At 42.1% G+C, this 27,704-nt stretch overlaps 1 protein-coding gene across 3 annotated transcripts in view; it reads right to left on the bottom strand.

The window, feature by feature from the left end:
- The window catches only part of gria2b (glutamate receptor, ionotropic, AMPA 2b), a 152,211-nt gene extending 125,321 nt beyond the window's left edge, over positions 1 to 26,890 (bottom strand). For 2 of the 3 annotated variants that reach the window (XM_043674000.2, XM_043673998.2), the window contains exons 1-2: positions 26,568 to 26,890; positions 26,110 to 26,250 (exon numbers count right to left, since the gene is read on the bottom strand). In XM_043674000.2, coding sequence (XP_043529935.1) covers positions 26,110 to 26,250; positions 26,568 to 26,661 — 235 coding nt within the window. In that variant the 5' untranslated portion in view covers positions 26,662 to 26,890. The remainder of the gene's footprint in view (positions 1 to 26,109; positions 26,251 to 26,567) is intronic. The other variant, XM_043673997.2, reaches the window with a different exon arrangement.
- Between the last annotated feature and the right edge of the window lie 814 nt (positions 26,891 to 27,704).

Here is a 27,704-nt window from a genome sequence, read left to right as displayed (position 1 = left end):
GAATATATAATAAACAAACCATCACATACTAATACTTTGGCTACAGTTGAGGCCTTTTGGTCAGAGGTGGGCATAGTTTGCATGAACTTGACGAAGACATCCATAAGAACAAGAACATGCTCAAGCTAGTTCTAACCAAGGACAAAGACTGAAAATCCATTGCAAGGACTTCTTGGGTTTATGGATATTCAGAAATCACTGTCCTTTACTATGACTTTCAGCTCAATATTATTTTGCATAGTAATTATCTCCATAAAGCATCCAGTGCTTTGTAAATCAAACACATCATGGCATGTCAGAGCCATCCTACCCAATGTCTACATAAAGGAATGGATTTAAGACATCACATCGAATTGTTGAAATCACTGTAGAAGTCCTCTGACTTCTTCAGGTGTTTACTGAAGTTTTCTGGTGGAACCATTTTTCTTTGTCCTTAATAAGTGCTAGGTTTTTTTTCCAGACCCAGGGAGTGCTGCAGAAATTACTTTTTAACTGGGAAGACCTTAGACCAAGTTTCAATTTGAATGTATTCATAAAACTGACCATATGTGCTAAGTCTCTGTCCTTTTCCAGCAGTTAACAGTTCAGCTCATTCAGTTTTGGCATTATGCCTATAAGGGATCCAAAGTCGAACTGTGCATTGTCTGACAGCTCATTACACATTTCACTCCTTACTTTAAGAAAAATGATTATAAAACATCAGATCTAAAATCTTTGCATGATCTTTCCTCGTCTTAACCACCTCATATCAGTTCACCATAGGTAACGCTGAGTTCATCAAGCCTGGATTTATATAGGCAGAGTTGGAGGGCTCCTGCTTGAACCAAGTTTAAAATCTTAACAGTAACTTGCGTTACATGAGAAAAGTCCATGCGTTCACTCATTAATGTTTGCTGGTGGAGTAGACAGTGATAATTGACAAAAGAGGACAAATCAGATTAACTTTTGCAAAATCCTACAAAGCTTGCATTCAGTCCAAGCATGGCTGGTGCACCTTCAGTTGTAATGGGAACTAGTTTCTTGACTGGAATGAGTTTTTCAAACACATACCTTTTGAATTTATTGTAGACATCATCACCCCTTTCTCCCCTCTTTCAGGAAAAGGGAGAGCAGATCCTCTTTAGCTGTTATATTCTGAAAGCACAAGCTTAAAATATCAGTGGGCAGTATTGGTCATGTCAATGGATTCATTGAACTGCAGTGAGGCACATTCACAGTCCTCCAGCTCCTGCTATAGTTACTGAAGGACGTCTTTGGATAAAGATTCCACTCATGGTCTCTAACGCTCTATAACAAGCAAGGAATAGAGGAACACAGACCATATCAAGCAGATGGGATTCATTTAGAACAGCATCACGGTGGGCCAAAGGGCCTGTTCATATTCTGTACTGTTCTATGTTCATCTTAACTACCAAACAAAAAACAGGTGTTTGTGAGAAAAAGTTGCCCCTTAAGTCCCTTTTAAATCTTTCCCCTCACCCTAAACCTATGGCTTCTAGTTCTGGACTCCTCCAACCCAGGAAAAAGACCTTGTCGATTTACCCTATCCATGCCCCTCATGATTTTATAAAACTGTATAAGGTCTCCCCTCAACCTCTGATGCCCCAGGGAAAAAAGCCCTGGTCTATTCCTCTCCTTATAGCTCAAACCCGACAACTCTGGTAACATCCTTGGAAATCTTTTCTGAATCCTTTTAAGTTTCACAACATCCTTCCTATAACTGGGAGACAAGAATTGCACAAAAAATTCTAAAAGTGGCCTAGCTAATGTCTTCTACAGCTGCAACATGACCCCCGCAACTCATATACTAAATGCGATGACCAATAAAGGAAAGCATACCAAAGATCTTCACTATCAACCTGAGACTCCATTTTCAAGGAGCTATGAACCCAAACTTCAAGATCACTTTGTTCAGTAACACTTCCCAGGACCTACCATTAAGTGTGTAAGCCCTGTTCTGATTGGCCTTTCCAAAATGCAGCACCTTACATTCATTTAGATTAAACTCCGCCTGCCACTCCTCAGCCCATTGTCCCTACTGATCATTATACCTCTGAGGTAACCTCTGAGGGTGACACGGTGGCTCAGTGATTAGCACTGCTGCCTCACCGCACCAGGGACCCAGGTTCAATTCCCACCTCAGGTGACTGTCTATGTGGAGTTTGCACATTATTCCCGTGTCTGCGTGAGTTTCTTTCGGGTGTTCCGGTTTCCTCCCACTATCCAAAGCTGTGCAGGTCAGGTGAATTGGCCATGCTAAATTGCCCATAGTATTAGGTGCATTAGTCAGGGGTAGTTATAGGGTCTGATTACACTTTGGAGAGTCGGTGTGGACTTGTTGGGTTGAAGGGCTGCTTCCATACTGTAGGGAATCTAATCTTCTTCACTGTCCACTAAACCTCCAATTTTGGTGTCATCTGCAAACTTACTAACTATACATCCTATGTTCACATCCAAATCATTTATATAAATGATATAGAGCAGTGGACCCAGCACTGATCCTTGTGGCACACCACTGGTCACAGGCCTCCAGTCCGAAAAACAACCCACCACCACCACCCTCTGTCTTCTACCTTCGCTCCAGTTCTGTATTCAAATGGCTATTTCTCCCTATATTCCATGTGATCTAACCTTGCTAACCAGTCTACCACGAGGAACCTTGTCGAATGACCTACTGAAGTCCACATAGATCACATCCACCACGCTGCCGTCATCAATCCTCTTGGCTACTTCTTCAACAAACTCAATCAATTAGTGAGACATGACTTCTCATGCACAAAGTGAGTCAACGTGAGTGTTGGTCCTCAAAGTGTAAGGTTGCAGAGAAATGAGCATGGCATTTACGCCTACAATGCACACATGATCACTGCCCTCTTTCTAGACTGCTGATCATCCTACTTCACTCAGGGTGGAACACAAACCCATGCTGCAATCTGTGTTCAGGTTGATGCTGTGGCCTCCTATGGTATCTAAGAGGAATAATGACTGTCCGACTCTCCACTACCCTGTCCCCAACACCTTCAAGTCCCTATATTTTTCTCATCAACCTGTTTAGAGATGTTATTTCACACCTCTGGAGCAGATGGGATGTAACCACACTACCACTGTCTGAGAGTGGAAAACTAGCTTACCTTTCTGCATTGTTGAGGCTCAAACACCACAGTTTAAGGAACAGTTCCTGGCTTGCTGCATCCAAAACAGCTGGACTTCAAATATGGCTCCTGAGGAGTTTACACTGGAACCTTTACAAGAAACCTGTCCAGGATCTAGATTATATCATTAATGAGCAATGGTTCAGGCACTATGAAAGTCACCTCACAAATGTATTTTAACTGCAAATAGGAAAATTCCATCCAATGTGTTATTTCCTGTTTTAATAGACATTTTCAGGGCAAAATTTGCCCATGAAAAATAATTTTACATTTTGGATAGACATAGATGTCAATGGCAAAGTTGTCAATAATTCCTTCAGTCCCAGCTGATGAAATTGCTTCCATGTATTTTCTAATGAAATAATTTGCATGATTTTTGGCCACAGGGCTTATGATATATGCTGATGATATATGATCACATGCACGCACACACAAAAACACATGAACAAACACAGGAATAGGGTATGATTCTCATCATCTAACAAATTCTGAAAGGTCCTTTCAATTTACTAGTACACTTACAACACATGAAAGGTTTAGCTTGAAGTTGTTAGAAGATTGAAGCACAATCCATGTTAAATTTCAATAATATACTTTCACACAATATGGATTAACAGAAGATACAGAATTGACAGATATAGCATTCCTTATAGTTGTGTTATATCAGGTAGTGCACAATGCATTATTATGCTGCTGAAACTTTAGTGTCGACTTGCAACAAATAGGTCAAACCAAATTAAAGGACTACTTTATAATTCACTCACAGGATGAAGTTTTCAATGAAAGAACAGCTTTTACTCTCAGTCCCTAATTGCCCACAATTAGGTCATTGTCCTAAGATAGCTTCTTGATCTCTGTGAACCCTGTGTAGGTATTGCCATCTTTCTTTTAGCGAGGGAATTTCAGTAAAAATTACAAAAATATTGATATATTCCCCAGTCAGAATCATTTGTGGGTGGCATGGTGGCACAGTGGTTAGCACTGCTGCCTCACAGCACCAGAGACCCGGGTTCAATTCCCGACTCAGGCGACTGACTGTGTGGAGTTTGCACATTCTCCGTGTCTGCGTGGGCTTCCTCAGGGTGCTCCGGTTTCCTCCCACAGTCCAAAGATGTGCAGGTCAGGTGAATTGGCCATGCTAAATTGCCTGTAGTGTTGGGTAAATGTAGGGGAATGGGTGGGTTGCGGGTCGGTGTGGACTTGTTGGGCCAAAGGGCCTGTTTCCACACTGTAAGTAATCTAATCTAATCAAGTAACATAATTAACATAAGGCCATCTTCTCTGTAAATTTCTTTCAAATAGAGTTTCAGGCCAATTCAATAATGATCACTGAAGCAGAAAACAAAATGAAGAAAGATTGTATTTCTTAATTTTAAAATATTATTAAGCATCTCTATGGAAATGAAACGCATCTGGCTGGAAGTATTTATAGGTACTTTCAGTTTCCATATTTCTGACCACTTTGATAAGCCTCAATTTCTTGAATCCCAGAGTGTTTCACTAGCATTGATACTGCATGATTTGGAGATGCCAGTGTTGGACTGGGGCGTACAAAGTTAAAAATCACACACCAGGTTACAGTCCAACAGGTTTAATTGGAAGCACACTAGCTTTCAGAGCGCCGCTCCTTCATACTTCATAGTTTCCTTGGAATCAGAGCACCTTTTCAACAAATTCTTTTCCATACCTTCTGGGAATCGCCACCTTTACAAAGAATGAGAATAATGTCACCCAAGATCTGGCTTGTTATTAAAGTCCTTAAATAATAGCAATGGCATTGAAAAGGACTGAACTTGGAATATTGGGACTTCCAACATCCCTGACCAGGAGATATTTGGCAGGAAAGCAATATGAGGGACACAGGCTTTAGCTGAAGTTGGACACCCAAAGAGTTAGAACAAAAAGTCAGTTAGAATGTTAAATTTTTATTTCACTTCAAGCTGGACAGATAAGTGGCTTCAGCATAAATCACATCTCTCATTGCACCCAAAAGGTGCCTGGGAACTTGCTAATCAAACATCAATAAAGGAACCAATCATTGACCACAAGGAACTGGTGAACTTCAATCAGTCTCAGGAAACCTCTATTTGCCAATTACCCCTGAAAATGGTGTGATGAATTATGGAGTCACTGTGTGTATATTCGCTTCAATAAGTATCTATTACTTTGTTCACACTCTCTGAATTAGCTGAGATATGAATTTATCAATATTCCCAACAATATGAAAAACGTGCAAAAGGTTAAAAAAATGTTTTGAATATTGAGTTAAGATTAGATTAGATTATTTACAGTGTGGAAACAGGCCCCTCGGCTCAACAAGTCCACACCGCCCCGCCGAAGCGCAACCCACCCATACCCCTACACTATGGGTAATTTAGCATGGCCAATTCACCTGACCTGCACATCTTTGGACTGTGGGAGGAAACAGGAGCACCCGGAGGAAACCCATGCAGACACGGGGAGAACGTGCAAACTTCACACAGTCAGTCGCCTGAGGTGGGAATTGAACCCGGGTCTACTGGCACTGTAAGGCAGCAGTGCTAACCACTATGCCACTTCAGTTTCATGTTCACATGTTTGCTCTTCAAACGGAGTTTGTTAACGGAAGGTTACATAAGATGTATTTTGAAAACAGTTCAGTTGCCCATATTAGAAAAATCCAGGTATTATTAAGAGCATAAAGACATAGGAGTAGAAATTAGGCTACTCAGCCCATCCAATCTTCTCTGCCATTCAATCATGGCTGATACGTTTCTCATTCCAATTTCCTTCCTTTGTCCCTGTAACCCTTGATCCCCTTGATACTCAAGAACCTATCTGTCACAGTCTAAAATATACTCAATAACCTTGCCTCGACAGCCTTCTGTGGCAGTGAATTCCATAGATTCACCATTCTTTGGCTAAAGAAATTTTTCCTTATTTCCATTCTAAAAGGTCTCCCCTTTACTCTAAGGCTGTGCCCTTGGGTCCTAGCCTCTCCTACCAATGGAAACATCTTCCCAACCTCTACTCTGTCCAGGCCATTCAGTATTCTGTCTGTTTCAATTAGATTCCCCTTCATCCTTTTAAACTCCATCAAGTGTAGTCCCAAAGTCCTCAGATGTTCCTCATATGTTAAGCTTTTCATTCCTGGGGCCATTCTTGTGAACCTCCTCTGAACATGCTCCAGGGCCAGGACACCCTTCCAACATGTCTAAATCCTTCTGCAGCCTCCCTGCCTCCTCAATGCTACCTGTCCCTCTTCCTATCTTTGCATCATCTGCAAACCTAGCCAGGATGCCTTCAATTCCTTCATCTAGGTCTTTAGTGTATAAAATGAAAAGTTGTGGTCCCAACACTGGCCATAATGGAACACCACTTGTCACCAAATGCCATCCTGAGAAGTACCCTTTTATTCCTACTTTCTGCTTTCTGCCAGACAACCATTCTTCTATCGTGCTAGCATCTTACCTCTTACACCATGGACCCTTATCTCACACTTGTGTGGCACCTTGTCAAATGTCTTCTAGAAGTCCAGTCTTAACATCCATTGGCTCTCCTTGGTCTAACCTGCTCATTACTTCCTCAAAAGAATTCTAACAAATTTGTCAGGCATGACCTCCCTGTGATGAAACCATGCTGACTTTGCCTTATTTTACCATACACTTCCAGGTATTCAGAAATTTCATCTTTCACAATGGATTCCAGGATCTTACCCACAACTGAGATTAGGCTAATCAGTCTGTAATTTTCCATCTTTTGCCTTACTCCCTTTTTAAACAGGGGTGTCACATTAGCGATTTTCTAGTCATTGTGTCATGGAGATGTACAGCATGGAAACAGACCCTTCCGTCCAACTCCTCTGGTACTCTCTCTGATTAGAGTGATTCCTGAAAGATCACCACTAACACCTCCATGATCTCTTCAGTTATCTTCCTTAGATCTCTGGGGTGTAGTCCATCTGCTCCAGGTTATTTATCCATCTTCAGACCAATCAGTTTTTCTAACACCTTCTCCTTGGTGATGGCCACCATACTCAGCTCTTGAATTTTTGGGATATTACTCGTTTCTCCCACCTTGAAGACTGACATGAAGTAATTATTCAGTTCCTCAGCCCTTTCCTTGTTCCCCACTACTAACTCTCCATTTTCTAGTGGTCCAATGTCCACTTGTGCCTCTCTTTTGCCCTTTATATATCTAAAGGAACTCTTACAGTCTTTCCTTATATTACTAGCTAGCTTACCCTCATATTTTATCTTCCCCTCCATATTTCTTTTTTGCTGCCCTCTGTTGGTCTTTGTAAGCTTCCCAATCCTATGGTTTCCCACTGCCCTTCACCATATTACATGCTTTCTCTTTTGCTTTTATGCTATCCTTGACTTGCATAGTCAGCCTCACTAGTCGCCTCATCCTCCCTGTACTATGCTTGTTTTTCCTTGGGCTAAATCTCTGCTATGTCTCCGCGGTATTCCCAGAAACTCCTGCCATTGCTGTTTCACTGTCTTTCCTGCTAGGCTCCTCTCCTAGTGAATTCTACCCAACTCCTCCCTCATGCCTCTGTAGTTGCTTTTATTATTCCTGAATCATTAATACTGTGGCCGGCACGGTGGCACAGTAGTTAGCACTGCTGCCTCACAGCGCCAGAGACCCGGGTTCAATTCCCGCCTCAGGCGACTGTCTGTGTGGAGTTTGCACGTTCTCCCCGTGTCTGCGTGGGTTTCCTCCGGGTACTCCGGTTTCCTCCCACAGTCCAAAGATGTGCAGGGTCAGGTGAATTGGCCATGCTAAATTGCCCGTAGTGTTGGGTAAGGGGTAAATGTAGGGGTATGGGTGGGTTGCGCTTCAGCGAGTCGGTGTGGACTTGCTGGGCCGAAGGGCCTGTTTCCACACTGTAATGTAATCTAATCTATAAATGCAGAAATGGGTTAGGAAGAGAAGATACATTGTCGGTGTTGTTTGTGTCACTTCTTTATAAATAGAATCAAATGACTACCTGTTCACACATCACATATTGAAACACAGTCCAAATATAAGACATGCCGAAATAGAGAAGTTTTGTAAAGCTATCATTAACTTAGGATCTTTTCCACTAATTATAGCATATCTCCCACTTCACTGGATTAGTTACATTCAGTTTCCATGTTCAGTAAACTTATGCATTTATGTAACTTAAAGTTTTTATTTCAAGAAGTGATGATAAATTTCCCTTCACCAAGAGGCTGATAAATGTGACAGTCTTGTATCCACTTGGCTGCTTTATTATCAGGCACCACTGTAAACAGCAATGAATCAACCGACATGTCAGATCAAAATACATCTTTTAAAAAGGCATTTTTATCAATTACTGAACAATATGAATTAATTTGTTGAAAAAAAGTTAATTGACTGCAGCATTATCTTTTAGTTCTTCTATAGTTTCTTGTAGACTAAAGCTCTCTTTTTCAAAGTAAACCCAAATATTACTCAAGAAAGTTGGTGAGAAAGAATTGGGGGGAGAGTGGCAATGTCACTGGGTTGGGAATATAGAAACCCTGCCTAGTGCTCTGGGGAAACAGATTCAAATCCCACCAGGGCTAATGTCAGAATTGAAGAGCTCCCTGGTGGTCTAGTGGTTAGGATTTGGTGCTCTCACCACTGCAGTCTGTGTTCGATTCCCGGTCAGGGAGGTTTTTAGGGTGGCTCAGTGGTTAGCACTGCTGCCTCACAGCACCAGGGACCCAGGTTCGATTCCAGCCTCGGGCGACTGTCTGCGTGGAGTTTGCACATTCTCCCCGCGTCTGCGTGGGTTTCCTTGGGGTACTCCGGTTTCCTCCCACAGTCTAAACGTGTGCAGGTCAGGTGAATTGGCCATGCTAAATTGCCCGTAGAGTTAGGTGCAATAGTTAGGGGGAGTGGGAGTGGGTCTGGATGGGTTACTCTTCGGAGGGTCAGTGTGGACTAGTTGGGCTGTAGGGCCTGTTTCCACACTATAGGGCGGCACGGTGGCACAGTGGTTAGCATTGCTGCCTCACAGCGCCTGAGACCTGGGTTCAATTCCCGCCTCAGGCGACTGACTGTGTGGAGTTTGCACGTTCTCCCCGTCTGCGTGGGTTTCCTCCGGGTGCTCCGGTTTCCTCCCACAGTCCAAAGATGTGCAGGTCAGGTGAATTGGCCATGCTAAATTGTCCGTAGTGTTAGGTAAGGGGTAAATGTAGGGGTATGGGTGTGTTGCGCTTCGGCGGGGCGGTGTGGACTTGTTGGGCCGAAGGGCCTGTTTCCACACTGTAAGTAATCTATAGGGAAGCGAAGCTAATCAAAAGTAACCATTTGCCAGGTGATAAACTATTGAAAATGTTTGATAGTAGTTCTTCATTAACAGCAAAACCAACTCAGTGAGCCAATGTCCAGTCAATATTATAGACCAAGGAGTGTAAAACAGCCGGTTGAATTTCTATGAAGTCATCATCTATTAACTTCAGCAGAAAGTTCATAAAAATCCTAGAAAATTAGTATCCCATTCACGCCACTGGACCAGAATTTGCCAAAATAAATGGTGAGTTTAATGCCACTGTTACTAGTATGTAAATCATCAAGCAGTTCGAGATGAAGAGGAGATGCTGTGTTTGTTGCTAATTGCCACAGATTTCTAAATCATTTGTGCCGCTTTGTCAATAACCTCATAAAAGCAGTGACTCTTTAATCTCCCAGTTGGGCTGCTTCTAACACCCTTAGTGATCAAAATTTATGCTCCTACAATGACAGCTTACCTTCCAGCTCAAAAAGAGAATGACTGAATCCAGTTAACTGTTACAATTTTTGGAAAAAAATTATCTTATTTTCCCTCTCGGTCTTAATCTAAACATACTTCACCTCATTTCATTTCTCTTTATGTGCTTGATTTGATTTTAATTCAGCATATTTCTATCTGACTGTCCTTATTTCTCAATCTTTAAATCTGATTTGTTAAGGAAATACACAGTCCCTCCTCACGTTCATCAAGGTCTCAGATGGTAAATTATTTCACTGCATGGTTAAAGGAAGGAAAAACTTCATACAGCACCTTTCTTGCCCATCAGACATCCCAAAGTGCTTTACTGTCAATTAAGTACATTATTAGCTTCCACTTTAGGCAATGTAATGCACAAGGATTTCAGCTGAAGGGTTGGGAAGAAGGCATAACTATTAAGTTAGATACCTAGCTCTATGAAATCTGGCTCTTACCTCTGGGTTTTCTGTTCTATTCAAAAACAAGAGAAAATAATCTTCAGGTCACTCCATATGCAGATTGCAGCAAAACATGAACTACCTCTACTCCGTTGTTGCCTCGCAAAGTTGATCCCATCCATCAATTATTCTAAAGAAGTTTTTGTAACTTCAAACATGAAAACATTTCTTTTCATGAAAAATCTTTATATACATAGTCACTAGCGCAGTTCGGTTCTGTACAGTTTTTGCATTTGGAGTTTGACTTTCCCAACAGTTCCAACAAACAAACTCAAGGTATTTCTTATTTATGCAAGGTACTGTTCTACAGAAACTGTATTTTCACTTTGGGTTATCAGAAGCACATTTTCTAAGTCCCGAACCTGCCTGGAGGCAAAGCAGTCACTGACCAGTGATTTCTACAGAGTAATCAACATGGAAATAGGTTCCCTTTCCTATTATACATGACTAGAGGCCTAATCAAAGGACTTCCATTTTGAAAGGGACAGGTGGCTACAATAAAAGGTAAGTAACCGAGTAGGCTACTAAATGTTGAAATATCCTCTCACCAACATTTTATAACATTTCAACAAAAAGTAGTAAAAGGTCCCAGGTCACTATGGTCATTGGGGGTGGGGTGCCGAGGGAGCTTGCAACAGCTTCCTTCAACAGAATGGAATTTGGGCTTCACTCTCAGTCAGGCTGACAGGAAGGGCAAAAAAAAAAACAGCGGATACTGGAAATCGAAAGACAGAAATCACTGGAAAAGCTCAGCAGTTCTGGCAACATCTGTGGAGAGAAAGCTGAGTTAACATTTTGGGTTGCTGACCCATCTTCAGAATTGCGTTTATGGAGGGAAATATGCTGATGATGAGATAGGGATAAGGAGCTTAAGGAAAAGATAAGTGGAGGTGGAGCAGAGAGAGAAAGAAAAACAGTTGGGTAGACAAAAGAGTGGGTAAAGGCCAGTCTGGGGAATCAGTAGTTGCTAATGGGCAATATTAGTAGCTGCCAGTCGGCTGTTTATGATAGCAGCCTTTGTGATGATTAGGTCTGGTGTGAGGAGGTTGTGTACGGACATGGGAGAAGGTGTTCAGGCCCTAACATTATAGAACTCAATACTGGATCCTAAAGGCTCCAGGATCCCCTACAATTTCTGTTTACTATCTGACAGGTCTGCTTGGATAGCTGGCCTCTGACCTGCTGGGTTCACACCTTCAGGTAGTTAAACTGTACTGTCCCCCTCATCACATTGGGAAACTGGCAGCTGACTGGAAAATGCCAGTTTGTCTGCTGTCAGTGCCTGTAACAAGGTTGTTAGTGTGACTAATTGGTGTGCATTGGTACTCAGCCTAACTGGACTTCAATCTCACTGATCCTAAACTGGTTAATACTGGAAGTAATTTTTAGGACTATGACGTGCCAGCCAATGCCAGTTTTCTTGCGCTTGGTCTTCCTCCCTTCCCAACCTCACCAGAGCATAAACATTTTCCCCTTTGATGTCGGCTGTGACTTTCTTAGAACAGTCATAAAAGTTCCTTAGACAACATCATCGTCTTTTAACAGGATTTTCCAAAATTGCAACTTTATCATCTGAAAGGACAAGGGTAGCAGACATCACTTGCAACTTCCGTTCAGTGTCACAGCACCCTGAGTTCAAAATATATTGCAATTGCATTGTTGCTGGGTCAAAATCCTGGAATTTCCTTCCTAGCAGTATTGTAGATGTAACTACATCAGATGGACTGCAGCAAATCAATAAGTCAGCTCATCACCACCTTCTCAAGGGCAATGCGGAATGGGCAATAAATGCTGGCCTAACCACTGATGCCAATATCCTGTGATGTAGGCATCAGGATATAATTTCACATTATAATATTAATGGTCTTTTCTTTTGGTCTGGGTCACACACTAGCCATAAAATGACTTTAATCTCAGAATAGTTATAAAAGTATTGAAATGGATAAAATTTCACCAGAAATTTGAGGAAATTGAATGATATTTTATTTGAACATCTCCACAGATAATATTGCACTGAAAATGTTTACAGTAAAACCGGCTCTAGTTTTAATTTTATTTATAAGCAAAACTTCTTGACTGCCAATCAAACAAAAGAATTTGAATCTTTGAGTTATCACTTGAGAATTGTCTTAATACTGAAATGTGACCACTTTTCAGATGAACTAATGCATGGAATGCCACAAACTATTCCATACTGAGCTCGGCAAAAGCTAACAGCTTTGGCACATTTCTCTTCTCATGTCTGTGAAATGAAAAATGCAAAAATTAGAGAAGCTCATGTCAAAAGCTGCAGATTATGTAAGTGGCTTTAAATCTTGAGTCTGTACTGTCCAAACCATACTACTATCTACACTAGTCTCACTTTCTCACACTAGACCCATTGTCTTGAATATCAAACTAAAAGAGAAAATGCTGGAAAATCTCAGCAGGTCTGGCAGCATCTGTAAGGAGAGAAAAGAGCTGATGTTTCAAGTCTAACTGACCCTTTGTCAAAGCTTTGACAAAGGGTCAGTTAGACTCGAAACATCAGCCCTTTTATCTCCTTACAGATTCTGCCAGACCTGCTGAGATTTTCCAGCATTTTCTCTTTTGGTTTCCGCAGTAATTTGCTTTTATCCTATGTCTTGAATATCATGACAGTTTAAGTCTCCATCCAAGTACTTTTTAAAGAGGTGAGGTTATATCTTCCCAGGTATGCATTACAGACCATCACCTTGGGTGAAAAATGTTTTCCTTAAATCCCCTCAAAACCTCCTGCCTTTCACTGTAAAAGTGTCCCCCTTGTTCTTGACCCTTCAGCTAGGGGGAGCAGCTGCTTTTTATCCATTCTGTTCATGTCCCTCATAATCCTATACACCTCCATCCAATTTCGCCTCAATGTTCTCTACTCTAGAGAAAATAATCTGAGCTTATCCAGCTTCTCTTCATAACTGAAATGTTTCATCCCAGGCAACAGCTTGGTAAATCTCATTTGCAACCCTTCCAGTGCAATACCATCCTTCCTATAGTATTGTGACCAGAATTGCATTCAGTACTCCAGTTGTTGTGTGACTAAAGTTCGGAAAAGTCCAACATAACAATGTTATATATACCGCAACTGACAAAGACAAACATCCCTTATGTCTCCTTAAAGGCCCCAAAACCTGCCCGGGCACCTTCAGGAATCCATGGGCAAGCACTCCAAGATCCTTCTGTTCATCTGAGCTCCCAGAGAGATCTGGAAGTGCAGGTCCATTGTACCCTGAAGGTTGCTGCAGAGGTGGATAGAGTGGTCAAGAAGGCATATAGTATGCTTGCCTTCATTGGATGGGGTATTGAGTATAAGAGCTGGCAAGTCATGTTAAAATTGTACAAGACATTGGTTCAGCTGCATTTAGAAGACTATGTACAGTTCGGGGTGCCACATTACCAAAAGGATGTGGACGCTTTGGAGAGGGTGCAGAGAAGGTTTACGAGGATGTTGCCTGGTATGGAAGATGCTAGCTATGAAGAAAGATTGAGTAGGTTAGGTTTGTTTTCATTAGAAAAAAGGAGATTGAGGGAGGACCTGATTGAGGTTTACAAAATCATGAAGGGTATAGACAGGGTGGATAGAGATAAGCTTTTTCCCAGGGTGAAGGATTCAATAACAAGAGGTCACGCTTTCAAGGTGAGAGGTGAAAGGTTTAAGGGAGATACACGTGACAAGTACTTCAAACAGAGGGTGGTGTGTGTCTGGAACAGAGATGATAGAGGCAGGCACAGTAGATTCAGGCACGGGAGCAGAGGGATACAGATGCTTAGGAACTGGGTGACAGGTTTAGACAGTAGATTTGGATCGACTCAGGCTTGGAGGTCAGAAGGGCCTGTTCCTGGGCTGTAAATTTTCTTTGTTCTTTTGTTCTAGCCTCTGATCTGCTCTTGTAACCACTGCATTTATGTGGTGAACCCAGTTAAGTTTCTGATCAATGAGAACTCCCAAGATGTTAATAGTGGGGGTTTCAGTGATGGCAACACCACTGAATGTCAAGGGGTGGCGGTTAGATTGTCTATTGTTGACGATGGCCATAGCATGTTGACGATGGCATTTGTGTAGCGTGAATGCTACTTGCCACTTGTCAGCTCTAGCCTGAATACTATCCAGATCTTGTTGCATTTGGACACGGATTGCTTCAGAGTCTGAGGAGTCACAAATGGTGCTGAACATTGTGCAATCATTGGCAAACATCCTCACTCTGACCTAATGATGGAGGAAAGGTCATTGATGAAACAGCTGAAGATGGTTGCCCGGGGACACTGTCCTGAGGAACTCTTGCAGAGATGTCCTGGAGCTGAGATGACTGACCTCCAACAACCACCACTGTCTTCCTATGTGTCAGGTTTGACTCTAACCACCAGAGAGTTTGCCCCCAGATACCAGTTGATTTCAGGTTTTGCTCGGTCTCCAAGCCATTCTTAGTGGTGAACATTGACATCCCCCTTGCAAAGTACATTTTGGTCCCATGCCATTATCAGTGCTTCCTCTAAGTGTTGTTCAACATGGAGGAGTACCAAATCATCACATCAGAGAGGTTGGTACATGGTAATCAGCAGGAAGTTTCCTTGCCCATGTTTAACCTGAAGCTATGAAACTTCATGAGGTCCAGAGTCAATGCTGAGGACTCACAGCACCTCCCTCCCAACAATACACCACTATGCCACCACCTCTGCTGGTCTGTCCTGCCAGAGAGACAGGACATATCCAGGAAATTATGGATTGAGGATCCAGGGTAGGGTAAGATTCCACGAGTATGACTATGCCAGGCTGTTGCTTGACTAGTCTGTGAGACAGTTCTCCCAATAAAGTCCAACCAGAAATGAGCTTTTAAAAAAAACAATTAGATGAATGACCACATTTTGGATAAGATGCATTAGTTGAGGACAGAATTTTGACAAGAGCCTTGCCTTCATCTGGATAACACTAAATTACTGAAATAACCAGACTCTTCTTACAATGCTGCACTTCATCAAAATGGCATAAAGAAGGTGCTCAAATCTGGAATCAGTGCTCCAACTTTTAACTTAATGATTCAAGCAACAGTGCACAATTAACTATTCCAAGTTGATACAGTGATCAGAGAATTTATTAAAACTGCAATTAATGACTACAATTCCTGAGAGGAACCTTCTACTCTTCTTCTTAACAGAGTGAAATTCATTGCAGGTCAAGACGAACAGTGTAGACTTCAGGGTAAAAGGCATTTGCATTATATCTAATCCAGGACTTTCCCAGGTGGGGATCGGACTCCAAGTGTACATTGCAATATTGGAGTCACAAGCTCAGGGGTAGTGATTGCCATCATGGAGATCTGACTAGTTTGAAAGAGCTGTAAGAGTCTGTAAGAGTTTGTAAGAGTCTATGCTTTCCCTGACAAGCTGTCCAGGCCATCATATTATGATTAAATGCAGTATAAACCCAATCAAAGCTGCTGTAATATTGTGTCTCATTTGCAACCTTATAACAACAGCCTGTAGTGGTGACATTTTCATTTGTTACGTTACGGGAGTGAATTTCTCACGGATTGTCCCCTTAATTTGCAATAACTTCAGAAGTGCCACAAACCTTATCGAAAGCAAAATGGTGGTTTATTGCATGATTTTCCAGAATATTCTATTTTTTTGCAGATAATCAGGAGGCTGTTGCAAGGACATTTACCTACAACGTGTTCCATCATCTCTTTCAGTGAGATTATTGATTTATTACTATAAAAGTAGTCATGAGCGATCTCCAGCAGGAAATATACTAAGATCTGCAATCTAGTTTTACATCGGATGTTTACAGCAATACAGTCTCCTGTGTGAGATGATGCAATATAACCTACCTTCTCATTAGTTTTTGAGCAAAATAGGTGTGTGTCAAGGTGCAGAAGATATTTTAAAGAAAGGCTTTGTACCTGCATTTACAGAAAGTGAAAGAGGCAGAGGAAATATTATCAGTAAATGGACAAGCATAAAGGCTAAGTAAAAGCCAAAAGAACTGTGGATGCTGTAAATCAGAAACGAAAACAGAATTTGCTGGAAAAGCTCAGCGGGTCTGGCTGCATTTGTGAAGAGACATCCAAGTTAACATTTTGGGTCCAGTGAGCCTTCCTCAGAACTGATGGTAGCTGGAAAATGTTGGGCTTTATGCAGAAGATAGGGTGTGAGGATAGTGCAAGCAGTAAAAGGTTGGTTGGGATAGAGCACCAAGACAGACACAAGAGTGGATAACAATCTGGCTGGGTGTGTGAATTGCTGTTAATGGAGACTTTTAGTGGCTAACAATATGTCATGTGTAGAGTCATAGAATCATAGAGATGTACAGCAGGAAACAGACCCTTCGGTCCAACCCATCCATGCCAACCAGATATACCAACTCAATCTAGTCCCACCTACCAGCACCCAGCCCATATCCCTCCAAACCCTTCCTATTCATATACCCATCTTCCTTTGTCTGCTCTTCTCCCTTTTAAAACTGCCATTGTTTTGACTTTTTTTTCCCAAAGTTCCAAAATAATGCAACAGCATATGAAACAGTAATTGCTGCTCCTGGAATTCAAGGGAATCATCTCCAGCACCTAAAATACCTCAAAAAAGGAGCAGCTGTTACAGCCAGAAATTTTTCCCGTCCTCCATCTTGTAATGGCAGACTATGTGATAACAAGAACTGAAGTGTATGGTAGAGGCTATGACATGGGGAGTTCAAGCCCTAAAATTATTGAACCTGATATTGTGTCCAGAGGAGACTGTTAGTGGCTAACAATAGGTCGTGTGTAATGGCAGACTATGTGATAACAAGGTAAAAACAATGACTGCAGCTGCTGGAAACCAGATTCTAGATTAGTGGTGCTAGAAGAGCACAGCAGTTCAGGCAGCATCCGAGGAGCAGGAAAATTGATGTTTCGAGTAAAAGCCCTTCATCAGGAATACAGGCAGAGAGCCTGAAGGGTGGAGAGATAAGTGAGAGGCTAGTAGAGAGAGAACAAGACCTGGTGTGTATGGTAGGGGCTATGATATGGGGAGTTCAGGCCCTAAATTATTGAACTTGATATTGTGTCCAGAGGGCTGCAGGGTCCCAAAGCGGAAAATGAGATGTTGTTCTTCCAACTTGCACTGAGCTTTGCTGGAATACTGCAGCAAACCTGAGACAGAGATGTTGACCAAGGAACAGGGTGATGTGTAAAAGTGGCAGGCAACTTGAAGCTCAAGTTTTTGTGGCAAAACATAGATGTTCTGCGAAGCAGTCACCCAGTCTATGTTTCATTTCCCCAATGTAGAGGAGGCCACATTATGAGCAACGAGTGCAGTAGACTAGATTGTGAGAAATGCAGGTAATGAGCTGCTTCACCAGGAAGGTATGTTTGAGGCTTGGACACTGAGGAGGGAGGAAGTAAATGGGCAGGTGTTACACATCCTGCGATTGCAGAGGAAAGTGTCATGGGGTTGTGTTGGGAATGAAGGTCAAGTGCACTAGGGTGTCCTGAAGGGAATGGTCTCTGGGGAAAGTGGACAAGGGAGGGGAGGGGAATATGTTCTGGTGGTGGCATGTCACTGAAGCTGGCAGAAATGATGGCTGGTGATTATCTAGATGCATATACTGGTGGGATGGAAGGTAACAACAAGGACAGCCCTATTGCTGTTGCGGGAGGGAAGAGACGGGGTGAGGGTGGAAGCATGAGAGATAGGTCGCATCTGGTTGAGGGCCCTGTTGACAACAGTGCTGGGAAGCCTTGATTGAGGAAGAAGGTGGACATTTCGGAGGGTCCTTGTTGAAGTTGGTCTCATCGCAACACATACAATGGAGACAGAGGAACTGGGAGAATGGAATGGATTTTTAACAGGAAATAGGGTATGAGGATGTATGGTCCAGGTAGCTGTGGAAGTCAGTGGGTTTATAATGGATATTACTGGCCCTGAAATGGAAACAGAGATGTCAAGGAAGAGAAGGGAGGAGTCAGAGATAGACCAGGTGAAAGTGAGGGAGGGGTGGAAATTGGAAATTAAATTGATGACCTTTTCCAATTCCAGAGAAGAGAGCGAAAGGCAAGTGTAAAAACAATTGGACATGATGACTTTCTCAACTGCTTTTTCCAAATGGGTTGCCACTTGCCTTGAGAATTTTTGCAATTATAATATGAAATAAAAAACATGTGATAATTCAAGGTAAATATTCTCTACAATAAATGATGATCAGCTAATAATGACAATCAAATCATAACAATGATTCCAAAATAAATAACAACTTCCTTACATTTGTACTTTTACTCATGCATGGGATGCAGGCTGATCAAAATAGATTAACAATTATAGTTTATCTTTAATATCCCAGTGTGAGCCACCATCCTAGACTATGTCAATCCATGTCACCTGCACAATGATGCCAGGTAGGGAGCTCCAGGATTTTGACCAGTGACAATGAAAGAATAGAAAATGAACATAAAGTTGCTGGTGTCCCTATGAGTCTGCTATCCTTGTCTCTCTAGATGGCAGAGGCAAAGTGTTCAGGAGGTCTTATTGAAGGGTAAGTAACAATGGCAAAATAGTCAAGGCATAAGGCTTTTCATTTGAATGCATGTAGCATTTGTAACTTGAGGAATTAATGATACAAATAGAAATAAATTAAGATGACTCAATAGCTATTATAGCGATGTGATTACTGGGTGGCCAAGCACAGATCTTCAGTATTCAAGTGTATTTAATGTTTCAGAAAAATAGGCAGAAAGCAAGACCAGAGTCGCTTTGTTAATAAAGGATGGTATTAGCGCAGCCATGGATAGTGATATAGGTGCAATTGGTCATGATGTGGAATCAGTTTAGGTGGAAATAAGGAATAGCAAAGGAAAGACGTCATGGGGTAGGAGTCGTCTACTGGCTCCCACAGAGTTGCCTCACTGTGAACAAAATATATGTGAAGAAATAATGCAGGCACATAAGAAGGGCATTAAAATTGTCAGGGTGATTTTACTTAGCTTATTGCCTGGGCAAGGTAAATTGGTAAGGGTAGCATGTAAGCTGACATTGCAGAATACATCAGGGATTGTTTTTGAGAGCATTGTTTTGTTACAAAATTTACCCGGTAATAGTCTATTTCAGATCTTGCAATGTGTAATAAGTAGGATTAATATGAAGAACTGCTGTTATGACTCCTCTTGCTGGAACTAATCACAACATAGTAAATTTTCATATTCTGTTTACAGGTGAGGGGCTCAGGTCACAAACCAGTATCTTCAATGTAAATAAGGTCAATTGTGGAGATAATTGTGGGGCTTTTATGAATAGGAAATCGATACTAGGCAGATAATTTAATCAATATTTTGCATTGGTCTTCATGGTGAAGGACATTAAACATCCTTAGGACAACAGAAAAACATCGTACTAATAGGAGGAAAGATCTTGTAATCACAAGGGCCAAGGTACTTGATGAATTACAGATTAAAGATTAAAGACAGACAAGTCACCAGGACCTGATAACTTGCATCCAAGCCTTTTAGAGGAAATGTCTGCAGAGATAGTGAAGGCATTGGTTAAAATATTCCAGAACTCACTGATTCCTATCATTAATATGATATCTCTGTTCATGAAGAGAAGGAAATAGAAAGCTGGAAATTATAGGCCAGTCATCTGGCATTGAGAAATACTAGAATCCATTACTAATGGAGAAATAACAGGACATTTAGAAAAGCACAGCACAATCAAACAGAATCAATGTGATTTTGTGAAAGTGAAATCTTTTTGACAAACTTGCTAGGGTTCTTGAAGGATAAAACAAGCCAAGTTGACAAAGGGGAGCCAGTACATTTGGTGTATTTGAATTTCCAGAAGATATTTGATTAGGTGCCACCTAAAAAATTATTGCACAAGATAGGAGTTCACAATATTGCCTGCAATGTATTATGGTTTGAGGATTCAGTGAATACAATGGAGGGAATGAGATGCTGATTTACAGGCTGCTTTGTCCAGGATGTTATCTAGATTTCTGAGTGTTGTTGGAGCTGCACTTCTCCAGGCAAGTACAGATTATTCTATCAGACTCCTGACTAGAGCCATACGGATGCTAGATGTTAGACTAGGGAGTCAGGAGGTGAGTTACACACTTCAGAATTCTCAGATTCTGAGCTGCACTTGTTGCAACATTTGTTATTGCAGTTCAATGTTTATATAATACTAAACCACAGGTTGCTGATTGTTCAGGATACAGTTGTAGTTCTGGCATTCTATGTCAAAGGGAGATGGTTAAATTCTCTCTTACTGGAGATGGTCATTGCCTGACACTTGTGTGGCATGCATGTTGCTTACTGTGCATTAGCCCAAGTTTGAATGTTATCCAGTGTTGCTGCTTGAAGGTGCAGACTAATTCAGTAAATGGGGAGTTGCAAACAGTGCTGCAACACTGTGCAATACTCAGCAAACATCACCATTTCTGATCTTATGCTGAGGGAAGGCTTTTGTTGGTTCGGCGTTGGATATTCCTACAGTGACATCCTGGGGCTGAGATAATTAGCCTTCAAAAACCACAAACATTTTTGTTTGTGCCAGGTATAATTCAAACTAATGTAGAGATTCCCCGAATTGCATTGGCTTTAGTTTCGCTAGGGCTGCTTGATGGTAATTTCAGTTATTTACCACCTTGATGGTGAAGGCAGTCACTCTCATCTCACTTCTGCAATTGAGTGCCAGTAGGGCATATCTCACCTCCAGTCATGACTAACCGGAATCCACAGTCCTATTGAATCTAAATTTAGTCAGACAAGGCTCAGATGGTGCTGTTATGTTGGACATGTTAGACCTCCTTTTTTTCATTTGTGGTGTTAACACTGATGACACCAAAATTGGAAGTGTAGCGAACAGTGAAGAAGGCTACCTCAGAGTACAGTGGGATCTTGAGTAGATGGGCCAATGGGCTGAGGAGTGGCAGATGAAGTTGAATTCAGATAAATGCAAGGTGCTGCAGTTTGGAAAAGCAAATCAGAGCTCGACTTGTACATTTAATGGGAAGGTCCTGGGGAGTGTTGCTGAACAAAGAAACCTTGGAGTGCAGGTCCATAGTTCCTTGAAAGTAGAGTTGCAGTTAGAAAAGATAGTGAAGAAGGCATTTGGTATGCTTTCCTTTATTGATCAGAGCATTGACCATAGGGGTTGTGAGGTCATATTGCAACTGTAAAGGACATTGGTTCGGCCACTTTTGGAATATTGCATGCAATTCTTGTCTCCTTCCTATTGGAAGAATGTTGTGCAACTTGAAAGAGTTCAGAAAAAATTTACAAGGATGTTACCAGGGTTAGAGGGTTTGAGCTGTTGGGAGAGATTGAATAGACTAGGATCGTTTTCCCTGAAGTATTGGAGGCTGAGGGGTGACCTTAAAGAGGTTTATAATATCATGAGGGGTAGGGATAGGATAATTAGGCAAGGTTTTTTCCCTGGGTTGTGCGAGTCCAGAACTAGAGGACATAGGTTTAGGGTGAGAGGGGAAAGATATAAAAGTGACCTAAGGGGAAAAGTTTTCACACAGAGGATGGTACGTGTATGGCATGCGCTGCCAGAGGAAGGGGTGGAGGCTGGTACAATTGCAACATTTAAAAGGTATCTGGGTGGGTATATGAATAGGAAGGGTTTACAAGGATATGGCTGGCAAATGGGACTAGATTAGGTTAGGATATCTGATTGGCATGGACGAGTTGGACTGATGGGTCTATTTCCGTGCTGTACATCTCTATGACTTTATGACTTGACTGAGAGAGGGGACAAACAAAGAGGATAAAACAACAAAAATCTGAGAGAGAAATACTAAACAATTGTGCCTTTATAGATGTAGGAAGTTCGCCCACTGCACTGAATACTAACTCCTAGTTCTTTTGGTGGTTTGATTTTCCTTGCATCACTCTCAGATATAATTAAAAATTGCTTGTGATTGCAATTGTTCATGATTGTTCATGATTTTTACTGTAATTTCTCTCACTTAACATATTAACCATGATATCCCACAAATGCTCTGTAATAAAATTACAACCTGACGATGACTAATAAGATGATTGGTGTACAATGTACTCTGTTCTGATGAATAACCATGTTGCGATCATTCTATGGCTGTTCTTGTACATCATTAATAAAGATGCGGAGGTGCCAGTGTTAGACTGACATTATTAATAAATAGCAGCTAAAGTTGTTCTGATGGATCAACATGTTTATCCAACAGTAGTGAAGCTTTTCAGACCAGGCAAATGCCTAATGTAATCAAAATTCAATGATGAATTGGCTAATCCACTTGGGATAGTAGTGACAATGCTATATGAGGCCCCTACATCCCAAGGTTCAGAGGAGCAGCCAGTCTGTGTTGCCACTCCTTTTTCTTCGCCAGCAACCTCCACTGTGAGTACGCTTTTTTGATGACAGTACTGACCTCAATGAGCTCACTTGCTACAGAAACTCAGCACCTCGCAGCTCCTGTTCAGTGAAACAAAATTAAGTAAACAGATGATGCCCGACCTGCTGAGTTTCTCTAGCACTTTCTGTTTTTATCTGAATCTCCAATATCCACAATACATTCTTTTTATTAACATAAATCTTAGATTTGTCCAATGCTCACTTGAATGGGATGTGGGTATCTCATGTAGGTGGCATTTATTGCCAATCTCCAGTTGTCCAGAGTGTAGTTAAGAGTCAACCACTTTGCTGTGGATCTGGAGTCACAGGTAGGCAAGACCAGCCGTTGGATTTTTCCTGATAATCAGCAAAGGTTTCATGGTCATCATTAGACTCTTAATTCCCAATTTTTGTTGAATTCAAATTCCACCTCTGCCAGGCCAGGACTTGAGCACAGGTCCCCCAGTCAGTCAAGCAATTGAATGGCATAGCAGACTCAATGGGCCAAATGGCATAATTATGCTGTGTTATTGTATGGTCTTATTATCATTAACCCGATCTCTGGATTAATAGTCAAAGTTTATTAGCCATTAGTTAGTCATTTCCTTTTTAAAAATATCTTTAATGAGATTTGAGTGTTACAGATAATGGCAGTGTTTGTTAACCGTCCCTCATTGCCTTTGAACTGACTTGCTCGCTAATCAATTACATTGTTTCTGTCATCGAATCCTCCTTGGCCTGGCAACAGGGCATTCGGCCCACAAAATGCCCATACCCACCCTCCCGCTCAAACCCTATATTCCCCGTGGCTAATGCACCTAGCCTACACATCCTTGAAATACGAGGGTAATTTAGCATGGTCAGTCCAGCTAATTTACACACCCTTCCACTGGGGGAGGAAAGCGGAGCACCTCGGAGACATGGGCGAACATTTAAACTCCACACAGACAGTTGCCTGCCATTGGGATCGAAGGCGCCAGCAGTGCTAACCACTATGCAGCCCCTTTTGCACAGAGAGAGAGAGAGAGAGAGGCAAGTCTGATTTCTCACAATTGAATGGCCTATTTCTATTCTGACACTTTATGTAACATTCTTCTGTCACCAGTCTTCCCCCTGGCGGTAAAAGAGCTAACTGCGCCCTCTCTAGTTTAAGGACTGAGCGAAATAAAACTGCTTGCCAACCTTGCTTTATTCTGATATTCTCTGAGTGAAATAACAGGTCATTTCTCAATGCAAGAGGCTGGGACTATTTATTTTGCAATCGGATCTGGTGAATGCGGTTAGATTTTGTGGCGAGCTGCCAGTCAGATTCACCGACCGGGGACCAGCCCAGGTTATGGAAGAGGATCTCTCCTCGCAGCCAGGTTTGGCTCGGCTCACTCAATGTGGTGAACAGCGAAGCACCCACACGGTTCAGGTCTCCGCCTGGCCCTGAAATGCTACAAGATCTGACACAAGATCACACCTTTCTGTGATTTATCAATATATCCGGCTCGTAAAGGCGGGTTGGAACTCAATTAATGGTCTTATAATAAATGGCAGGGAGTGAACTGTGTGAGAATGGAAGGGTTAGATGAGGGAGCTTTTCTCTCTCATCTCCTGAGTTTGGTCCCCATCTCCTCCCTGAGATAATCGTGACGTACATCGGATGCTGTGCTGAGGAAAGCGGAACATGTTGTGCTGCACAGAGAGCTGGATGTGTCGCATCAATATTTATAAGCCCCTCGAACACACACACACACAACCGTGTCATTTGAATCGACAATAGGGGGCACAGAGATCTGTCGAGTTATTTTATTCCAATGCCGTGCCAAATTGGCCAGGGCCTCCGCACACCTAACAACGATGGTGTCCGGGAGACACTCTCCAAGGAAAAAGGTAAAAGGGCTTTTGCCTGAAACGTCGATTTCGCTGCTCCTTGGATGCTGCCTGAACTGCTGTGCTCTTCCAGCACCACTAATCCAGACTCCAAAGAAAAGGCTGTCTTAGAATTTCATTTCCAACCGTCATCTCCCCCCCCCCCCCAGTGATTTTTATTTGTAATTTCCACCAGGTTTATTCCTAGAGCCCCTTCACACGCAGTTCAGTAACAATTTCAAGAAAGAACTCGGGAACACATTGAAAATCCCAAGCTTCAGCAACACCCCGTTTGTTAAAACGGCATTCAGGAGCAAGGTGGCTCGACTGGAAAAATGCCTTTTGGAATCTCTTTGTTCAAATTCCCAGCACGAGTCTGTTGCCGAGCTTTGATTTTAGCTCGATACCAGATGTTATTTCTTACATGTATAAAGTCAGCTTAGTTTCTGCAGCACAGGGAGAAAACATCAGATGCAGCCGGCCGCTCACAGCCAGCAGCCATTGAAGAAATTGCACACATATGAAAAAAAACAGCTACACCGATCCACTAACAAACACAAAACAGGTTCAAACACACAACTGGGATGTGAGGGAAGTTGCACAGGTTAAGTACAGCTAGTACAAGGTTTGTCTGGGGGCTTCTCCTCAGTAACTCGGGAGTTGCTTATCGACCTCCTTCCCCAGTGTGGTGTGTTAGCTGATGCGGCGGAATGTAGACGCCCCCTCCCACCATTTTCAGCAAGCAATCTATAACGCAGATGAACTCTGCTTTACCGACTTGTCTGAGCCACTGATACACGTTTTACCCGAGACATCTCCTCCCATTCCAGGGACAAAAGTGAAGCATAATTGCAAGTTAAAAAGATCCACTCTGTAAGCAATGTTAGCTCGGTCACTAACTGGATCGAGCTGATGTCTCCATCTCTCTTGACTAATAGTGACACGGTGGGCTAACTGTCGGTTATACCACTGCAGTGGTGTGACGTCAGCCGGAGATCATTTACTTTATGATGGGACCTCATCTTGTGACTACAGAAAGTAATCAATAAATAGTTCAATAGTAATTAAACAATAAATGGCTTCAATGTTGAGGGGAGGGTGATTATTAAGACACCGAGACTGATTTCAAGCCTGAGCTGATTGTTCAATCCTCCCCAAGGTATGAATCCCCTGGCACTCAGCCGCTTGTCAGTTATCACACCAACTCACTCAGGAGCAATGTGAGTCACATATCTCTCTGAATGCTGGACATCACTACTCATCCTACTTCCAAACAGGGACCCAGCTGCTACTACATGTGTATACGGGAAACGTTTCAGTTCACCACATAGAGATAACCGGTTACATATGGTTACATAACGCCACCTTGAACGCTCATGACAGTTTACTTTCCCCAGACATGGCACAGACACACAACAGCGCCTCCAGACAGTCCGAATGTTCAACCAGACCAATATTGAGCGGAAAAACGCGAGGTTGGCTGTCCCTTCTCACGGTCGGGGAACCGAGCATTCCAATACATCGAACAGTGCCCCCCCCCCCCCCCACAAAGACTACTTACATGCATTAGTAATAGCAAAGCTGTTTGCCACCTCCAAATTATCAACATGGGGCGTCAGCCTCAGTTCATGGGAATTATGCTGAAAAATTCCTAAACGAAACGCACTGTATTCCTGATCAGCGCCTCTTGGAAATAACCCTCCTGGAACAGAGAAACATCAACGGGTTTAACTCGATTTATTCACAATTCAATGAGGGAAGTTTATTAAATAATTCGTTATCAAAAACAAAATTAGGTCATGACAATGCATTCAAATCGAACCTTTGGATTCTGAGAGATTTAAAATCTCAATCAAGCATTTTCTACCAGAGCTGGTGAGTGGAAGGCATTAATGCAGAGAATACAGAAGGCGAAGATGATCGATACAATGAGAGCCTTTCACACACCAGGTTCCGAGGGAAAAAGAGATTTTATGGTTTGTTTAATAATTACAGTTATTCTGCTTGAAGGAAACTCACCTATTTGTACGCTGGTGGGGGAAGAGGCAGCAAACGCCAGTCCGCAAACCCAAGAAGCTAGGAAGACCGAAAGATGCTGCATTATCTTTTGCATTGCCAAAAATAAACACTACACTGCAAGCTCGATATAATCCTTCCCTTTCAGGATTTGTCGCGAGACTCAGATTCCTTGCATAACGCTGTTATAGGAGAGAAGGGGGGAAAAATAGGAAAACAATAAAAAGCTCGTTCGCGAACAGTGTCTTTGCCGATTGAAAAGGCGGCAGCAGGAGCAGAAAGATGTGAGAAGCAGTTTTAGCACTGCGCTTTACCCAGCATCACCCTTCAGTGCAGCCACGCTGCCAGAGACATGTCTTGATTCTTAATAAATCCGAACGCACGAACATGACCGATCGGTGACCGAACACATGTACATTGCTCCCTACCAATCCAGAAAGCACTTCGTTCGGATTCATCAGGCGTCCATATTTTTCAGAATGCTTTTGCTTGTCCTGTTTATTTTAATATTGCCACTGTGTTTTCACATATTAACACCACTATTACAATGACTTAATTTAAGGTGCAAAGTGTGAGAATGGAAAAAAGAGAAACAAATATCTCTTAGTCGCCCGAGTTATTCATGCTGCTGTTGACAATTTTGACAATTATATTAGTAACACTCCATTAATAACGATAACATATTTTAATAATCTTCCGTTTTTATAAATCCACGAAAAAGCTCATACTATTTTGTTGCTACGGCGTTATTTTACTCATACCTCAGACCTTATTTCCAAATTGAAACAATCATGAGAAAACGCCAGTTACAGAGACACAAATTGTCATCCCCTTAGTGAACAGCAGCATCCCAGCAGTTTGTCACTGTTCACAGACACAGCATCATTTTTCGAAATCAATACTGGAACTTAATAGAATCTTAGCCTGGCTGTTCAACCTGTCCAAGTATTTCATGTTCAGATTCCTACTATAATTAATAATAGATTGTATACAAAGGTGGTTAATGTTGGTCAGTTGTGACTGTTTAGTATTGTAATGCTTGTAGAATTGGTTGTGGCATTGAGTAATCGATGTTTAAGTTCAGAACCGAGATCTTCACATCCTTATTTCTCGTAAATGGAACAAGCAGATTTTAACCTA

Source organism: Chiloscyllium plagiosum, unplaced genomic scaffold (assembly GCF_037043375.1).
Source record: "Chiloscyllium plagiosum isolate Xiang-an unplaced genomic scaffold, Cpla_swu_hap1 HiC_scaffold_36, whole genome shotgun sequence".
Taxonomy (NCBI): Eukaryota; Metazoa; Chordata; class Chondrichthyes; order Orectolobiformes; family Hemiscylliidae; genus Chiloscyllium; species Chiloscyllium plagiosum.
Note: the sequence above shows the minus strand (reverse complement) of the source record. Positions and strands in the feature narration are given on the sequence as shown.